The sequence below is a fragment of the Acomys russatus genome, chromosome 29 (genome assembly GCF_903995435.1).
Source record: "Acomys russatus chromosome 29, mAcoRus1.1, whole genome shotgun sequence".
Classification (NCBI taxonomy): Eukaryota; Metazoa; Chordata; class Mammalia; order Rodentia; family Muridae; genus Acomys; species Acomys russatus.
Window position 1 is genome coordinate 17,965,447 of NC_067165.1, and position 19,667 is coordinate 17,985,113.

Here is a 19,667-nt window from a genome sequence, read left to right on the forward strand (position 1 = left end):
AATAAGGAATCTTCAAATGTGAATACCCCAGAAATGTCTGCAAGCCAGCTGATCTCAACAACTGTCTCTGAATATCACCTTACTTTGGAAGGTATTGGCAAACATTTGAATTAAAACTCAAGAAATTTCCAAAATAAAGCCGTAATTAATGAAACTATTCTATTTTCAAATTAAAACAGTTTTCATAAAATTTTCCTTTCCAAAACAATAGTAAAGGAAACAAGGCATTTTGTAAAATGTGGTCCTGACAAGTCACAGATAAAATAAATGTACGTTTAATTCCCAGCTCCTCACAACACAGGCTGCTTTCTGCTCAGAGCCTGGGGACCATTGGCGAAGAACAGCCAATAAGAAACTTCAGGCAGGGGTTGCCAAAACCAAGCTCTAACAGTTGAACACAGGCACCTCAGGAGAGTTTGGGGGAACCTGGACAAAGGATCCAGATTCTACGTTGAAACTGATGAGAAGGCAAGTGGCTCCTCCCAAGTAGCAGTGCTGCGAGCCTGGCCCAGCCCCGCACTCCCCTGTGGTATGTTCCGAGCACACCTTCATGTTCTGCTCCAGGGGAGATCTTTTCCCTGTAGAAGTTCAGAATCCAGGGAACTCCGTGACTGTATGAATGAGGTGAGCTCAGACTCCACAGGGTATTTTAAGGCTTGGAGTCAAAGTATTTTCCCAGCACAGCTAGGCAGAGTCCATGTGCTGATGGCCGTGTCCAGGTTGTTCTAATTCCTCGCACCCATTTGCAGACTCAGGGCTGCAGACCTTCCCTCTATCGTCATAATCATCACGGCTAATGTCCACCCTAACTTATGATTCAAATTCTGTGCCTGAAACAGTCCCTGTATTTAACGATAATACCTACACATAAACAACCCACCATTACAACTTCTATGGTCAGCAAACATTAATGATCTTCTCCAGACCAAGAAAATGTTTTTTAACCATAACTGTCGTGCATCAAATTCACAGCCAGAATCCCCAAGATCAAAAAAGTTTTACACAATACAAATAATAACTTAAAACACACACATGCACGCGCGCACGCACACACCCCCACACTCACACATGTCTCACAGAGCTGTGCTTGGGGAAAATCCATGTGTTGAGTGCCACTGAAGGCATTCTTTGCTAAACTGCTGCTCCAGGTACTTTCGTTTGGAAAACCTATCACAGTAGAGCACAGCTGTTTAGTGGATGAGCAGAAAAGAAAGATATGCTTGTGGCAACCAGAAAGTTTTAAGGTCTTTCAAGTTGTAGAAATGGACCTGCAGAAACAATTTAAGTGTTCTCAGGATGCGGAAGTTGGAGCTGAAATGTGATATCAAACCAGTTGCAAAAAGTATACAGCAGCCATCTCTTGAGGTCACACCTGGTACCCAGATAGGCAAGAAGGCTTCAGGATACATCTGCAAATCAGACAATAGAAAGAACAACCAATGCAGTCTCATGCTTTTTTTTTTAATAGGTTGTTTGAGACAGGGTTTCTCTGTTAACAGTCCTGGCTGTCCTGGATTCGCTTTTGTAGACTAGGCTGGCCTCAAACTCACAGCGATCCGCCTGCCTCTGCCTCCCGAGTGCTGGGATTACAGGCGTGCGCCACCACACCCGGCCTAATTTAACATCTCTTAAGTACTGTCCTTACAAATAAAATGGGGTTAATATTAAAAGTTCTACCTCATAGAATATTATAAGAATTATGTAAAATTAGGACTTGTTGGTTTGACATTTTGCTGGACAAAATATTTATTCTCTCTTTCTCTCTCCAAACAGGGGTTCTTTGTGTAGCCTTGGCTGTCTTGGACTCACTTTGTAGACCAGGCTGGCCTTAAAATCACATTTTAGGGGCCTTTAAAAAATTATTTTTTAGATTGACTTATTTTATGTGTATTAATGTTTTGTTTGTATATATGTTTGTGTACTGCACATGCCAGGTGCCCTTGGAGATCAGGGAACTGAGTCTGGGTCCTCTGCAAGAGCAATGACCAAGGGTCTTTTCCTCTCAGGACACAGAATACTCCTAAGCAAAATCTTGTTCTTGGGACTTGGAAATTTTTAAAGAAAAACTTGGTATACTTACAGCTTGTTGGCCTTGTCCCATATCGCCGCATAATCTGATCATGTGTGAATTTCACAAAAGATTCATACTGTTCTGTGAAGATAGAATAAAGTGTGTACACTCACCCAGACGCCCACCCTTCAGGCCATTTAAGAAGCAGCATGGCACCTGTCTTCCTTGTTCGCATTCTCTACTCAAACATTCTTTTTCCTAGCCTGTAATTTTACCCTCCACCAGTGACCTTCCAGTACACAGACGAGGCTGGATCTCTCAAGTCCTTTTGTTACTATAAAATAAAAACATGAAGCCAAGCGTGGTGGGCATGCCTTTAATCTCAGCACTCGGGAAACAGAGGCAGGCGGATCCCTGTGAGTTCGAGGTCAGCCTGGTCTACAAAGAGAGCCAAGTCTACAGACAAACCCTGTCTCAAAAAAACCAACCAACAATACCCCCAACCCCCCCAAAATAAAAACAAAACACAAATGGGATTACAGTGGGATCACTAACAGAGGGCTTGCTTAAGCAAATGGGTAAGGCAGATTCTCAACTAAGAAAGCAAAGAAAGCAGGACACAGTGGCGCACGCCTATAATCCCAGTACTCAGGGAGGCAGAGGCAGGCAGTTCTCTCTGAGCTCAAGGATAGCCTGGTCTACAGAGTTGAGTCTATAAAAAAAGCTGAGCATGGTAACTCGTGCTTGGATTTCTTTTCTTCTTCTCTTCTTTCTCTTCCTCTTTTTTTTTGGTTTTTTTGGAGACAGGGTATGTCTGTCTGTGTAGCCTTGGATGTCTTGGAACTCACTCTGTAAACCAGGCTGTCCTTAAACTCAGAGACCAAACTGCCTCTGCCTCCCCCAATGCTGGGATCAAAGGCGTGCACTACTACCACCCGGCTGGAATCCCTTTTTATTTTTTGAGGGGACTGGAAACAGGAAGATTGATCACTGTGAGTCTGAGGCTACCCAGGTCCAGACAGTTTTTACTTTTATTACTGTTTAAATTATGTGTATCTATACATATGTGCATGTGTTGATACATTTGAGAGTGCAGGTGCCCTTGGAGTCCAGAGAGAGTGTTGGATCAGCTGAACTGGAGTTACAGGTGGCCTCAAGCCACCCAGCATGGGTGCTAGAAAAAGAACTCAGGTCTTCTGGGAGAGCAGGAAGCACTCTTCAACTGCTGAGCCACTCTCTAGTTCCTATTACTATTCTTTATTGGAGAAGGCTCGACTTGTCATTACTAATAATAACCTCCTTTCTTTAGCCTCAGCTGACCTATACCGATCATACCACCCAAACCAAAGAGTGCTGCTCAGCTTCTACATCACAAAGTGACTCTTGTGCAGACATTTGAACATGCTGGTGACACTGCACCAAACCAATCTTGACACCTGTTAGGAAATCATTACAACAGGCCAACCACCTGTTTGCTCGATAGTGGCCTAGTCCATGCCTGTACCAATGGAAGAGTCTTACATGAAAAGCTTGGATTTTGAGCCAAGTCGTGGTGGTACACGCTTGTAATCCCAGCACTCAGGGAGGCAGAGGCAGGCGGATCTCTTTGAGTTTGAGGCTAACCTGGGCTATAAAAGAGCCCAGGACAGCCAAGGCCATACAGAGAAACCCAGTAGAATCACCAAAAAGAAAGGCTTAGATTATCTACTTTCAGAAATGCAAATAAGTTCTTTCATAGGATGTAAAAATAACACTTGCGACACAACCAAAGCATAGCTTCAGTGCTCACAATCCCGTAACCTCTCTTGCACGAAGCCCTCTTTTCTGAGTTACATGAACAGCATCAGCACCCCACGCCTCAGCCTACCTGCCAGTTTGGTACTGAGGATCTGCTCGTACTCCTCCCGGACTTTATCTTCATAGTCTTTTAAGAGGCGCTCACAGATTATCCCCACTTGTCGAAGGGTAAAGGTGGGCTGGTCCTTCTTCATCCAGGAGGCACCTGGCAAGGACATAAATATAAGCCAGTGCAAGCGCACCTATCTACGGCCCAAATACTCTAGAGGCAAGAACATGAGAAACTTAACAAGACCGTCTGTAAATAAAAATAAAGGATCGGTTTATCTCAGGGATAGAGCATTTGCCTAGTACAAGCTCCCACCCAGGCCCCAGTACTGCCCATCCCCCAGCCGACAGAGCTTCTTTACAGATCATTCCGCTCTGTGCTTCAGAACTAACCACCTTCATGTGAATACTCCTCCAGTTACATAAAAACTGCAGAAAGGCTGGCCTGGCTGGCCAAGGAGCTCTGGGGAGCTTGCCTATCTCCACCTCTCTAAGGGATAAGATTACAAAAGTAAGCTCTTATACCTGCCCCCCCCCCCATTACTCTGTATACAGAGCCCCGGCTGTCCTGGAACTCAAAATCAGAGGGAGATCTGCCAGCCTCTGCCTTCCCAGTGCTGGGATTAAAGGGGTGTGTGTGTGTCCATGTGGACATCAGATTGGATATGTCTGACTGTAAAACACTAAAAATACACTTTCTGATAATTCCGTAGCAGGGCCAGGCATCTCCTATTTTTAGGATTCACAAATGATTTTATAAGAAGCAGGAAGTCTGAGTCTCAGGACCATTAGATTTGACCACCAATATAAAACAAGTCACTGACAGTCACCCCAGAACACTTCCTTTTGGAAATGGTCTCCAAGAAGTCCAGGCTGCTGGGGCGTGGTGATGCACATCTTTAATCTCAGCACTCATTTGCCGCCATCCTGGTCTACAAAGTCTCGAAAAAACAAAAAAGCCAAAAAAATCCAAGCTGGCCTTCAACTTGTTAGTAACCCCAAATAACTTTTAATTTCTGATCCTTCTGCCTCCACCTCCCTGACGACTGGGGAGGTTTTATTTGGTGCTGGGGATCCCACCCAGGGCTTCATGCCTACTAAGCGAGCACTCTACCAACTGAGCCACAGTTCTAGCCAGCCATTAACCCACGCTCCTTTTGTGATTCCGACTCCTGTAGGCCAGCACACTTCAAGGTGGAGGCGTGCGGCCATGAGTCTCCTATCTAAAGGCCTTTCTCAGTTTTCCTTGTCATTTCCTCAGCAGAGGCTGTGACCATCAAAACTGCAATGTTCAAAAAACAAAAACAAAAAACAAAAAAATGTAATGTTCAGCTTCTTAGGAGCTAAGATTTCAGATGTGAAGGAGTCTTATCAATGAAGCTCACTCTGGAGTTTTCCACAGGACTTCCTGCTGATGGTGAAGCAGCAGCCTTATAAACCAACAAAAACATGAAGCCAGAGCCTCACAAGTCAGTCTAGAATCATTTCCTCATTCCTGTCAGTGGTGTTTAAGCTACTTCCCACCCTGAAACAAATCTTTGGTTTTTTTCCTCTTAAACTAAACAAAACTATTTTCCCCTCTACAAATAAAACATGACCAAAACATCTGGCCACTAATTACTTGTAACCATTTCTCTGTTTTTACTAGTTAAATTACTGGCCAGTGAGGTGGCTCAGTAGGGGAAGGCACTTGCACCAAGCCTGTTGACCTGAGTCTGAGTGAATCCAGTGTCAAAAGAACCAGTTCCTTTAAGTTGTCCTCTGACCACCACATGCACGCCATGGCATGAGTACATCTGCCAACCATACAAATAAACAAAGCAATTCATATATACTTATATTTACATATTTATTTCCATGGTAGTTCACTAAGACCCCCAAATGCTATGGAGGAGAAGGCATTTCCAAAACAAATTTTGGTCAACTTAGTAAGATTCTGTCCCCAAATTAAAAAGCATAAAACAGCCAGGTGTGGTGGCACACACCTTTAATCCCAGCACTTAGGAGGCAGAGGCAGTCAGATCGCTGTGAGTTCGAGCTAGCCTGGTCTACAAAGTGAGTCCAGGACAGTCAAAGCTACACATAGAAACCCTTTCTCAAAAACAAAAACAAAAAACTCAACAACAACAAAAAACCAGTAACATTTCAATAGACGGGTATAGAGGTAGACTGATCTCTGAATTCCAGACCAGTCAGCCTGGTTTACAAAGGGAGTTCCAGGACAGCCAGAGCTACTACACAGGGAAAGCCTGCCTCAAAAAACCAAAAATAAATAAATAAATAACAACATTTGAGAGGCTGGAGTAACGGCTCAACAATTAAAAGCAATGGCTACAATTCTAGAGGCCCTTGGTTCAATTCCCAGCTCCGGGGACTCTGATGCCCTTTTCTAACCTCTGCTGGCACTAGGCGGTCATAGCTCATAGACACACATGCAGGCAAAACACCCACACACATAAAGTAAATGAATAAAAATTAAAGTAATATTTGAAGGGAGGGGGAGCTGGCAGTAGTAAAAAGTTCTGCACAAGGCTCAATGTTAAGAGTTATTTTTAAGTGCTGGGCGTGGTGGCACATGCCTTTAATCCCAGCACTTGGGAGGCAGAGGGCTGAGAGTTCGAAGCCAACCTGGTCTACAAAGTGAGTCCAGGACAGCCAAGGCTACATAGAGAAACGAGGTGGGGGGGGCAAGAAAGAAAGAAAAGAGTTGTTTTTACATTGCTGTGTTTATTTCTCAGTTTCTCGCTTAACCCGGCTATCACACAAATAATTGAGAGCCTATTATTTTAATAAGCTTCACAACATAATAGCCAAGCAGTTATTAATCTATTCTTTATTTTGTTTTTGTTTTTTCAAGACAGGGTTTCTCTGTGTAGCCTTCGACTATTCTTAATTTGTTTTGTCTGACTATTAATTTATTCTTTTTGTTTTGTTTTTTGAAAGAGGGTTTTTCTTGTAGGCCTGGCTGTCCTGGACTCGATTTGTAGACCAGGCTGGCCTTGAGTTCACAGAGATCCACCTGTCTCTGCCTCCGAGACTTGGGATTAAAGGGTGAGCCACCACCACCTGGCTTGTTTACAGTTTCTTAAATGTGAGAGCCTTTCCACACCTGCTTCCCAACCAGGTGATGACAGCACATGTCTGAAGTCTCAGTATGAGGGAGGTAGAAGCAGGGGAATCAGGAGTTTAAGGCCAGCATAGGCTACAGTCAAGAAAAAAAAAAAAAAAAAAAAGTGTGTGTGTGTGCGCCTTTATTCCAGCACTCAGAGAGGCAGACTGACATCTGTAATCTCAGCACTACGGTAGACTCAGACTCAGAGATACTGAGTTCAAGGCCAGCCTGGCCTACAAAGTGAGCCCAGGACAGCCAGGGTGCCAGAGAGACCCTGTGTGGAGCAGGAAGTCCAGTCCTATTCTCTCCTACTCAGTGACTGGCTATAACCTGCATTGTTGGCACACCAGGGGACAACTGGGGATCATCAGTGTTTACACAACACTCAGACAGGAGATTCAGCATTTGAATCACACAATAACCATAGGCCTACAGCTCTGCATTTGATCCTCAGCACTGCAGAGTAGTTCATGAGACTTGGAATTACCATTTCAAATTGAAAAACTCAGTGGCATTCAATATGGTCATCACGCTGTGCAACTCCCTCTAGTTGTAAAACACTCCGCCATTCTCAGAGTAAAACCCGTCACCTGCTCAGCGGTTCCTCACTCTTCCGCCCACCCAGACCCTGGCAAGTACTAACGTATCAGGGGCGAGCTTCTCCTTTACTCCCCTCTTTCCACTGCCCTTAAAAAAAAAAAAAGGTCTCTCTACATAGCCCTGGCTATTTTGGAACTCACTATGTAAATCAGGCTGGCCTTGAACTTGCAGCTATCAGCCGGACACCACTTTCTGAGTGCTGAGATAGCCAGGTCCCAGTCAATAACTTTTAAGAAAGATAATTTTTAACTTTAGACTTGTTAAGAAATTGAGTATGTTGAGGAAACAAGCTTTTCTGCTGTGTTAGGACACAGAGGTTAGCAACACTGGCCTGCTGACTATGTATAGCGACAGCGGGCAAGTCTAGTTCACTAAGTGAAGGAGACAGCCTCAAATCCTGAGATTTAGAGCATAGCCCACAAACCACATGACAAGGTTACAAAGCATGGCTGTCCAACAGAACTTCCGAAAGCAAAACTTCTTACAGCTAGCTGCATGCCAATAGAGCACACATGTGACTGGTATTCATGCACCTGAAATATGCTTAATGCATATGAACAATGGATTTTTTGCCTTTTATGAGTGTAGACAACACAAACGAAGACTGCCACAAGCTGAAAGTCAACTTGGTCTCTCCCCCCCCTCCCACAGACAGGGTTTCTCTGTGTAGCCTTGGCTATCCTGGACAGCTTTGTAGACCAGGCTGGCCTTGAACTTACAATGATCTGCCTGCTTTTGCCTCCCAAATGCTGGAACTGAAGGCCTGTGCCACCATGCCTGGCTTACTTGGTCTTTATAATGAGTTCCAGACCAGCCAGGGATACATACTGAGACTTTGTTTCAACAAAACAAGGGACACAACTTTAATTCTAGCACTCAGGAGATAAAAGTAAGAGGACCTTTGGGAATTCCACGCCAGGCGGAGCTATATGTGAGCTATTATGTTTTTATATCTTATAAACAACTTGCCCAAGCCAATTACAGAACCTCAAAGCATATCACTAAAAAACAAAGCAAAAAAAAAACAAAAACAAAAACAAAAAACCACTTAATTAGTAAATTCAACAAGAAATGACTTAGTTCCATGTTTTGGTTTGAATCTAGAACACCCCACAACCCATGTTTTAAGTGCTTGTTTCCTAGCTTGTGGCATTATTTTGAAGGCTGTGATGTCTGTAAAAGATGAGGCCTGGCAGGTGCAAATAGGTCACTGGGACAGGTCTTTGAAGTTTATATCTGCATCTGGCCCCATGTCACCCCATTTCCTGGTCTGTACCCATATGAAGAAAAAGCTAAAAGCTCACTGCACAAATCCTGCAACTTCACCATGAAGCCAGAAGCTCACTGCAGGGACCCAGGCATGTCCCCATGCCTCTGCAGCCATGAAGGACAGTACCATCTGAAACCATAAACCTTTCTGCCTGAAGTGCTCCTGTCAGGTCCACTGTCACGGTGGTAGGAAAGTAAGACACAAGGACACATTGACATTAAAGAGAAGCAAACTTTACTGAATCAGGGTCTTGCTATACATCACAAGTTGGTCTCAGATGTACAATCCTGGCCTTAGCCTCCCAAATATCCTAGGACTGCAGGTGTGTACCACCAAACCCAGCTCACCAACACCAAAGTACGCTTACCTGGAGAACTTGGTGCGGTGAGTACGGAGGAGGGAGGTTGGCTCTCTGGAGCACAGGGTTCGCTCTGACTGAGGACAACTTCTAAATGTCTCCATCGCTGATAACGACTATATTCTTGTTTTATGTTCTGAAAAATTTGCTCTAGTAAAAAAGAAAATTCACCTGAGCATTCATTTTTATGGTCATTTCTTCAAACTTCCCAGCCACAAACTTTTTTTCCCCTTCTTTTTTTGGTTTTTTGAGACAAGGTTTCTTTGTGTAGCCTTGGCTGTCCTGGACTCACTTTGTAGACCAGGCTGGCCTCAAACTCACAGTGATCTCCCTGCCTCTGCCTCCCAAGTGTGGGGATTAAAGGCGTGCGCCACCACGCCCCACTCCACAAACTTTCTTGAAAAGATACACAAGAAAGGCCTGTAAGCCATCATACAGCTCAGGACACGTTGTTCTTATTCTGTCTGTGGAGCTGGTGGTGTGTAAGTGTTTGCTGTGCAAGTGGTACACATAAATGTAGGCAAACACATATATTCACAAAAATAAATCTAAAAAAATGTTTAATTCCTAAAATAATAGCTATTTTGGTTAAGCCATTTTCCTTTATTTTTTCCTGTGGTAAGCAAGCAAGTCAAACCTGAGTTTTGCTGGATTCACCAGTACAATTTAGAGTAAACTAAGCTACACTGTTATTTTTATCTGTTTTGTTTGGAGACAGTCTCATGTAGCCTACGCTGGCCTTGATCTTGTCGTATAGTTGAGACGACCAAGGCCTCCTCCTGATGAGCCGCTTCTCTATTTCCCAAGCACTGACATCTAAGGTGTGTGTCAGCAAGTCTGGCTTTTTTGAGAAATGGTTTCAAACTGTGGCCCACATTGCCTTAAAAATCACAGGAATCCCCTTGTTTTAGATCAGTTAGGTTTTACATTTCCACAAAACACAGTGTTATGGGTGGTTTTCTTCTCACTGAAGTCTTTTTTAAAAAAATTAAGTTTTTGTTCCATGAGACTTTAAAGATCTTTGGAGAAGATGGTAGATAGTAAAAACCATTATGTACAACAGCTTGGACACAGACAGGTGGAGCTGGGGGCTACTGTTTGGGATTGATTAACAAATCTCATTAAGGACTGGAGGGGTGGCTCAGGGGTTAAAAATCACTGCCTTCTCTTCCAGAAGTCCTGAGTTCAATTCCCAGCAACCCCATGGTGTTTCATAAGCATCTATAATGAAATCTGGTGCCCTCTTCTGGCCTGTAGGTGTAATACAGGCAAAACATTATATACATGATAAACAGCTCATTAAAAGTGTTTGTTAGGTGTGTGTGGTGGCACATGCCTTTAATCCCAGCACTTGCCAGGCAGAGGCAGGCAGACCTCTGAGTTCAAGGCCAGCCTGGCCTACAGAGCTAAATCTAAGACAGCTAAGACTACAGCGAGAAACCCTGTCTTGTGGGGCGGGGGGTGGGGGGGCCAGTATTTCTGAGAGGGTCAGAGGGAGGGCTCTGATGTTAAGAAACACTGTTTTTCCAGAGGACTTAAGTTCAGTTCCCAGCACCCACATTAGGCAGCTCGCAACCACCTACAACTCTAGTTCCAGAGGATCCAAACATCTTTGCAGGCACCTGTACTCACACAGGTATATACATACACACACACACACACACACACACACACACACACACACTTAAAAAGAAAAACAAATTCTTTTTTTTTTTTTTTTTTTTTGGTTTTTCAAGACAGGGTTTCTCTGTGTAGCCTTGGCTGTCCGGGACTCACTTTGTAGACCAGGCTGGCCTCGAACTCACAGCGATCCGCCTGCCTCTGCCTCCCAAGTGCTGGGATTAAAGGCGTGCGCCACCACGCCCGGCTGAAAAACAAATTCTTAAAGAAAAAAGTTTTAAGCTCGGTGTGGTGGCAAGCCCATGCCTGTAATCCCAGCACTTGAAATGTAGGAGGTAAGAGAATCAGAAACCCAGAGTCATCTTCCATTACACACTGTGAGAGAACAGTCTGCGCTACATGAGACAAGCTGGGTTTGGGAGCCCAAGCCTGTAATCTCAGTGATTGGGAAATAGAAACAGGAGGATCACTGCTAGGTCAAGGTCAGCCTGGGCTACACAGTGAGTTCCAACACATCTTGGGCTGAGTGAGACCCTGTCTCAAAACAAGCACATGTTCTGGAACCAGGCATGGTCTCAAACCAAAACATTTCTGCACTGGGACCAGTGATGCCAACCTGTAATCCCAGTTTGTCTGGAGGCCAAGGCAAGAGGATCCAAAGATCTAGGCTACACTGGAGAATAAAGTTGAAGGTCAGTTACCTCAACAAGAGGTGGTGCACTCAGGAGGCAGAGGCAGGCAGATCTCTGTGAGTTCAAGACCAGTCTGGTCTACAAAGTGAGTTCCAAGTTAGCCAAGGCTACACAGAGAAACTCTTTTGTCTTGAAAAATTAAAACAAAACAAAACAAAACACAAAAACAAAGTAAAATGAGGGCTGAGGATAGAAATCAGTGGGAGAACACTGGCTTCATATGCAATCTGTGTTCAATTTCCAGCACTGGAAAAACAAAGGTATAACAGACAATGCTTGCTAGGACTCAGATAATGATTGAGTCAGTCATCACAAACTGAGTTTGCGAACAAGCAGGAAACACCAATTAGCAACTCTGAGACTACATTCCTGGAGACAAGCATCTAGAAGGAAGTGGGTTTCAAGTTTTTATACACAGTGGCATAATACTGTATTCCTTCTCCAGATAATAAAGCCCCAAATAACAAAAGCAGAGACTGTATTCATGGTGATGAATGCCATCTGTTCCAATCCAGGGAGGTGGAGGTGGGGGCAGGGGAATCACGTCAAAGTTCAAGGCCATCATGGCCTATATAACAAGTTTCAGACCAGCCAGTGCTACATAGACCTAGCTAACATCCAGGAAATTGTATCCCCCAACCCAAATTGTTCCAGTCTATACTTTGCTTTAACCATCTTTGTCAGGGATGAGAGGTGTTGACAATGGCACTTTGTTTGCCATGAGCAATTACAAAAGTCATTCTGAATCTTTAGTCTGGTTATTCAATATAAATGGAAAATGCCTATCTGAACAGGCAATGAGAGTCAACATCACGGAACTGGCGATGGTGCCAGTGACAGTATGGTCCAGTAGTTACACACCTGGGTAAACTAACTCTGCTTAAATGCTAGAACAAGTGCAGTAATGGCTTTAACAAGACCATGAAATTCGGCTCTACATCCCTGTGTATAGGAACGCTTAATTTTTTTAAGGCCTCCTCTTCAAGTGCATACATGCCAGATTCATTCAATATAAGGGTGTCAGCAGCTGCTATGAAACAAGAAAGGACAAGCATGAGATGAGAAGGCCTCTGATGGACTCCAACTGCCTCCTCAATAACAAAGTGAACAATGGAGCTACACAGCTGCCAGGCTAGTAGGACCCATACCAAGTCCAAAATTCTAACCACACTCGATACAGGAGGAAAACAGATGCGGATTTCTTCCAAAGACCACCTAAAGAAAGGATGTAGCATTTATTTTTTTAAAATGCAGATTTCTTTGTAACAATTATGATTCTTTTTTGTTTATTTGTTTTGTTTTTTGAGACAGGGTTTCTCCATGTAGCCCTGGCTGTTCTGGACTCACTTTGTAGACCAGGCTGGCCTTGAACGCACAGCGATCCACCTGCCTCTGCCTCCTGAGTGCTGAGATTAAAGGCTGCGCCCGGCAGTTACGATGTTTTTAATCTTTGATTCTCATTATTATCTAGCTTTTAGTTTCCAGGTTATTTATCAGACTAATTTCCTCCTCAAAACTCTTTAGTGTTTCTGGGCGACCACAACCAAATGTCTTTAAAGACTCAGCCCTATATGGGGTGTGGAGGAGTACACCTCTTATCTAGCGCCAGGGAGACAGGGGCAGGTGGAGCTTTGTGAATTCTAGACCAACCAGGGTTGCCCCAAAAAACTGTCTCTCTGGGTGGTGTTGGCACAAGCCTTTGATCTCAGCACTCAGAAGGCACAGGCAGGCAGATCTCTGAGTTCAAGGCCAGCCTTGTCTACAGAGCTAGTTCCAGGACAGCCAAGGCTACATAGGAAGACCCTGTCTTGAAAAACAAAACAACAAAGAAACTTTGTCTCAATGGCCCCCTTCCCACACTCAGCCCTTAAGCAGGCATAGAAACAAGAGTCTGTATTTCACTCAGTGTAAGAGAGGTAGAGGTGGGAAAAACAGTTCAAACATCCTTGGTTACATAGAAATAAAAGTGGAAGGGGGGGGATGCTGGGGTGTCGTGGCGCACGCCTTTAATCCCAGCACTCGGGAGGCAGAGGCGGGTGGATCGTTGTCAGTTCAAGGCCAGCCTGGTCCTCAAACAAGCCCAGGACAGCCAAGGCTACACAGAGAAATCCTGTCTCAGAAACCCTCTCCCCCTCCCCCCCAAAAAAAGAAAAAGAAAAAACAAATGAAATGCTACTCAAATAAAGTCATATTGCCTCAAAATCAGGCAACATATGCCTGAAACCCAGAACTCAGTAGGCAAAGGTCATCCTTAATTATCTAGTGAATTCAAGACCAACTTGAGCTATATGTCTCTTCCTCCCTCCTGCCCAAAAAAAGGGAGGAAGAAGAGAAGGAAGATAAGAAAAATCAGATTGTTAAATTCATTTTCCCCTTGTGAGCATCACTGTTTTTTTGTACTCTGAGACAGGTCTGGGTAAGTCCTGGATAGCCTGGCATTGACTCTGTAGGCGAGACTGACCCAGAGTGTGTAGCAATCAGGGTCTGGGTAAGTCCTGGATAGCCTGGCATTGACTCTGTAGACGAGGTTGGCCCAGAGCGTGTAGCAACCCTGCTTCTGCTTCTCAAGTGCTGAGACTACAGTACTTATTCTATTGTAGAGCAACTGACAACCTCTCTCCTGTTTTATCCTTGAATCCACATACTATGTTTTACTTGAGCTAAAGCATTAAATAATGTATTAATACATATTTCTTTCATGATGGACACAATCAAAATCCAGTAAGTATTTAGAAACATGAGTTTGGGTGAATTAAAAAGTTTTATAAAATGGAGGTGGGCATGGTAGCACACACCTTTAATCCCAGCATTCAGGGAGGCAGAGGCAGGTGAATTGCTGTGAGTTCGAGGCCTGCCCGGTCTACAAAGCGAGTCTAGGACAGCCAAGGCCACACAGCAAAACCCTGTCTCAAAAAACCAAAAAGAAAAAACCCAACAACAACAAAAGTTTAAAAAATGTTAGCAAGTTCTGGGCATTTAGTTTCCCCAGAACATGATTGGGACTCTGGGTTCCAAAATCAGCACTCCCAAATAACGACAAAGGAGGCCCCATTGCAGATCTCTGCCATAGTCAGTCTTCTGAATACATTTAACACTGATCATTAAACAACTGAGGTCATCTGAGCCACTACACACATGATATAGAAAGTCAGTACTGAAGAAATAACTGTGAGGTAAACAGACATCTCAGCCTCTGCCTTTCTGAAATGCTGCCCTGGCTGGGGTGGAATTTCTAGACTCAATCTTCCTGTCTCAGCGCTGTCTGCCCCTGCTTTTGGGCCCTTCGTGAGACACTTCTCCGTGTTCAGTCATTATGTGCGAGGCTGTATAAGCCATCAGGGACTTAAATGGAAAAGATTGCACTATGGGTCAGATCAGGTAATGATGTGACACTCTATTTAGAAACGATTATTGGAATCAGACATGATGGGTTGCAAGTTGTAATTCCAGCACTTGTGAGGCTGGGGTAGAAGGACTGCTTAGTTCAAGACAGGCCTGGGCTATATTGGGGGTGCAAGCGAGACACTGTAACAAATCAGCAAACACTACTGAGGTGAACAAATTCAGGGAAAAAGACAAAGCTAAGTGGGTCTAGGGAAAAGGATTAGAAAACACAGTTTAAAGAAAATGTAGGGTATTTCCTTAAATTCTATGATTAAGAAGTGAATACAAGTATGGAGTTAAGCTGGAGAGCGGTCTGCTGGAGGCTGCAGTACCCTTGAGTTGGATAAGGAGAGGAAGGAGGAAACTAAAACTAAAGGAAAAAAAAAACACGATTTAAAGGGATTACTGGTTTTGCTAACGCCCGAGGAACAAGGGGAAAAAAAAAAAAAAAAAGACAAAGAAACGACTTGCCCAAATCTACTTCTGAGGGCTCGTTTCTGGAATCCCTTTAAAATTGCTGAATATTAACGCTGAAGCACTTTCCCTCCTCCTACTGGAATATGATAGGTATCTTTACTGTCACATGAGTCCTTCCTTTTGCCTTGGCCAAAATGAAGGGCTTTTACTCACGTCCAGTCACTGCGTTAGGTATTTGAATTTTTAGTACAAAATTTCTGTATAATGAGGGACTGTCACACATTAGCCAACCCGACTAAGCACTTCAAGCCATACACGAGACAATAGTCACACAATAAAACATGGCCAGTCCCTCTAAGAAATAGCCGGGTTGAAATCATACTCCGTGACTACTGGGCTGGCTTCTGGTCCCTAAAGATTTGTAGAAATCAAGTCTCTGTACAAGATCCAGCACTGTGCGGCGCCGCATACACTCACGCCCCTTCCCCTCTAATCCGTCTCCCGCCCCACTCTCAAGGCTGGGTTCGTGAGCAGAATCCAATTTTCCATGGCCCACTGGATCTGCTGGGAGGTTCCGTACAGCGGAGGCAGGGGGGGCTTCAGGGGCACTAAGGGCCTTCGGCGGCCCGGGGTATCTCCACCTCACCTTGCTGCCCACTCCTCTACACTCTCCAGCTCCCGGAAACCCGAAAAGCGACACTATGGGGCCACTGCCCTTCCCGGATGTCTCTCGTCCCCGGAAGCCACTGGGCCCAGCAGCACCCCAGTTCCTTTTTCTCCCAAGGCCGATATGGGGTGCTGAGATGATTTCGGCCGGCGTCTACGACCCCCGCACCCTGCCCCCCCCCCCACGCCCCGGCCTGGCTTCCTGCCAAGTCCGCAGCAGCAGCGCAGGTTACCGGGAGTTGGAAGGCGACGCTCGCTGCCGGGCGAGACGGGCTGCTGAAGACTCGCCGGCGGCGTCTGCATCTGAAACGGCGGCGGCTCGGCGTCCGGGGGCCGGAGGCCCGGAGTGGGGCCAGGAAGAGGGGCGCAGCGTCGCCGCTTCGGGGAACCGGGGCTCAGCAGCGCCGCTTCGAACTCCATAGGGCGCTTCAGCGTCGCCCCGCACGCCATCCCGCGGAGTGGCCAGAGACCAGACGCAGACGCGGCACCAACGACGGACTTGGACCCAACTCCTCAGCTAGGGCTCTCAAGCCAAGCCGGCTCCAATGGCGCCTCCGGCACCCGGCAGCCGCGTTGGCCCCGCCTCCCGTGACGTCACGGGCGTGCGCCACCGCCCGGCGGAGGGGGGGTAAGCCGGAACAGGGCCGCTCCAGGAAGACTCCAGGCCTGGGCTCTGCCCGCGGCGACCCCCGCGGAAGAAGTGGGCCAGTCTGGGCGGAGAGCGTGGTCGCCTAGTAACACTGGGAAGGCCCCCGCCCCCGCCCCTCCCAGGGCCCCCCTTCACCGTCTCTACCCTGGTGGCCCAGGAGGTCTTTCGCACCTGCAAGGCTGGGGCGCGGGGGGGGTGGGGGGGGAGACAGGGATAGGAGAGACCTAGGGAGATTCGGGGTTCCCGGTAATCGCGTGACGGAAAAAAAAAAAAAGGTGATTTTTAAAAGGCTATCAAGGGCTTTTCTCTGAGTCCCAGGAAATCTTCACAAACATAGCCGGGTTATCTAAGGATAGGCTTTATTTAACCCACAAACCCTGTGCAATCATGGGCAAAATTGGAAGAGGTGTGTTACAAGTAAATGTATTTTGGGGGGATAGATGACCCGGCCATTAATCAGCTCACTAAAATGGATGTGTTACTCAAAAAGGAGAGAGAGAGAGAGAGAGAGAGAGAGAGAGAGAGAGAGAGAGAGAGAGAGAGAGAGAGAAGCAAACAAACGAACAAACAAAAAAATCAAACAAACAAAACCCCAAAAAACTTAACAAAAAAAACTCACTAGCTTAAACCCTCTAAGCAAGTGGTACCAGTGTGTCAGGACTTCCCCTGATAGCTGATTTGGCAATTGGCTTCCTCATCCGACTTGGCAACTCAGGCAGGTTCTTTCTCAGGTCCATCTAGATAGATGCTCTGCCACACTGCTTGCTGGCTGGATTTTTTTTTTTTTTTTTTTTTTTTTTAATTCTGCAAAATGAATAAAGCACAGGAAGATTCTGCTTTTAGAAACTGTGTGTGGTTGTTACTTTCCTGAGGAGTAACTCTAGTGCTTTCAAACACATCAACTGAGTGATCAAAACCCACCCCCTTTGTGTAATTATTCCTATATTAGTGCCTGTGACTCCTGTAATCTGGCTTTAACATATCTTGAACAGTCCAAATTTGGGATACTCATTTCTTTTTTTTTTTTTTTTTTTTTTTTTTTTTTTTTTTTGGTTTTTCGAGACAGGGTTTCTCTGTGTAGCCTTGGCCATCCTGGACTCACTTTGTAGACCAGGCTGGCCTCGAACTCACAGCGATCCGCCTGCCTCTGCCTCCCGAGTGCTGGGATTAAAGGCGTGTGCCACCACCGCCCGGCGAGATACTCATTTCCAATAGCCAAGATGGCTGTCAAAGTACGTCAACACTTGGATTAGAGAATACTATCTCCAGTCCTCTGTGTGTCCGTCCCCCACCCCCCCCCCCCCCCCCCCCCCCCCCCCCCCCGCAAGACCGGGGTTTCTCTGTGTAACAGCCCTGGTCATCCTAGACTTGATTTATAGACCAGGCTGGTCTTGAACTCACAGAGATCCCTGCCTCTGCCTCCTGAGTGCTGGGATTAAAGGCATGCGCCACCACTTGAGGCTTGCTTTTTCTATTCTAAAGTCCTTTGTTTGTTTGTTTTTTGAGTTTTCTTCCATTTCTACAAACTCTTTAAAGATCATAACATAGGCAAGACACAATGGGACACACCTGTACTCTCCGCACTCGGGGAGGCTGTGAAGTACTCTGAGTTCAAGGCCAGCCTGGTCTACAAAGCAAGTCTAGAACAGCCAAGGCTATACAAAGAAACCTGTCTCTAAAAACCAAAATGATGATGATGATGATAAAATAAATCACACAAGTCATGTACTTTAGCATTTATTTTTGTAAAATATTAGAAACAATTTTAAGATGGCCCAACATACGAAATTGCTGATTTTCTGTTCGTTTGGCTACATTAGGGTTCAAGCCTCACGCCCCCTGAGGCATACTACACATGAGCTGTGTCTCCAGCCCCTGTTGAATTTATTTTAGCACTTTCATTGTCTATATACACTTAAAGGTGGGTTAAACTAAAATCTAGAAATAAAACAGAGCTTTAAAAAAAACTCCACAATTACCTTGGCATTAAATGACTATAACTGAATTCAAATTTTAGTTCTGAGTTTCTTGGATGCCAAGGAAAAATGAAACCATAGCCATGCCAAATAGATGTGATCTGAAAGGAATCAGTTCACCAGAGGACAGGACCATTGTTTTATGTGTCAATTAGTTCTACAGGTAGATTCTCATGTCTTTATTAGGAAACAGTGAATGATGTAACAAACTCTTCAAGACAGCGTGTATGGCTGTTTCTACTTTCAATAAAAGCCAAGGACATGAAGAGCCACTTAAGAGGGTTGTTTTGTTTTTGTTTTTTTTTAAGGGGACTCCTTTAAGAGCTCCAAGTAAATTGTTTTCTTGTGGTATAAACAGGTCCAGAGTGAGAGATTAGAAGACTTGAAAAGGGTGTCCCTCGGGTAGTCATTCTAAACATACCTCTGTTAGCTAGGGCTTCGCCGAGTGCTTTGATAGTCACTCTGTGATCTTTTAAAACATCGAGCGTGCCTTGGAATATTAGTGTTTTGGAAGAGGAGGCTATCATTTGCACCTGTGTCTTACTGTGCTTCAAAACCATACATTCCTTGAGAATAATAAGGAAGCCTTATTCATTTGTGTTTCCCCGTGACTGGCACAGGGTTTGAATGCAGCAGGAACAGGCACAGAATAAATATTAGGCAAACGAATAAATGGCAATTATTATTCTATCTCTGAAAGTTGATAGACCACATTGCTGAATGAGGGTGGTTTCAGATGATTCAAAAGCCAAGCAAGTAGGTGGTATATCCTATTACATGTCGCGGATGACAGCAGCCCAGAGAGATGCCTTTGAGGGAGGTGCATGGGCTGCTCTGACAGGATGGAAACTCAGGCCTTATGAGGTCACCACACTCCAGGCCACCTTTGTTGTAACTTATACAGACACTTGGCTAGGCAAGTACATACATGTACCCAACACACGCAGTTGAGTATCTCCATCTGTAAGGCCTTATAACACCAAGCTTTTGGTTGCAGATACTCTGGTATGAAAAGACGCTTGCTTCCTCCCCTCCAAGGGTTTCTGGTCTGCTAGAGATGACAGACA

At 45.2% G+C, this 19,667-nt stretch overlaps 1 protein-coding gene across 1 annotated transcript; it reads right to left on the reverse strand.

The window, feature by feature from the left end:
- Positions 1-867: 867 nt before the first annotated feature.
- On the reverse strand, positions 868-16,555 carry Akirin1 (akirin 1). Its single transcript, XM_051171382.1, has 5 exons — positions 16,209-16,555; positions 9,206-9,346; positions 3,879-4,013; positions 2,081-2,152; positions 868-1,409 (listed from the first exon to the last, which is right to left on the reverse strand). The coding sequence occupies exons 1-5, from the start codon at positions 16,423-16,425 to the stop codon at positions 1,399-1,401; spliced, it is 576 nt and encodes a 191-aa protein (XP_051027339.1). The 5' UTR covers positions 16,426-16,555; the 3' UTR covers positions 868-1,398.
- Between the last annotated feature and the right edge of the window lie 3,112 nt (positions 16,556-19,667).

What these genes read in the sequence shown, in the direction of transcription:
- Akirin1 (XM_051171382.1), bottom strand. Translation starts at nt 16,425, where the DNA reads ATGGCGTGCGGGGCGACGCTGAAGCGCCCTATGGAGTTCGAAGCGGCG. An exon ending in GCGTCGCCTTCCAACTCCCG is followed by an intron (nt 9,347 to 16,208) that starts GTAACCTGCGCT and finishes CTTTTTTACTAG; the next exon opens with AGCAAATTTTTCAGAACATA. An exon ending in CACCGCACCAAGTTCTCCAG is followed by an intron (nt 4,014 to 9,205) that starts GTAAGCGTACTT and finishes TGTCCTTGCCAG; the next exon opens with GTGCCTCCTGGATGAAGAAG.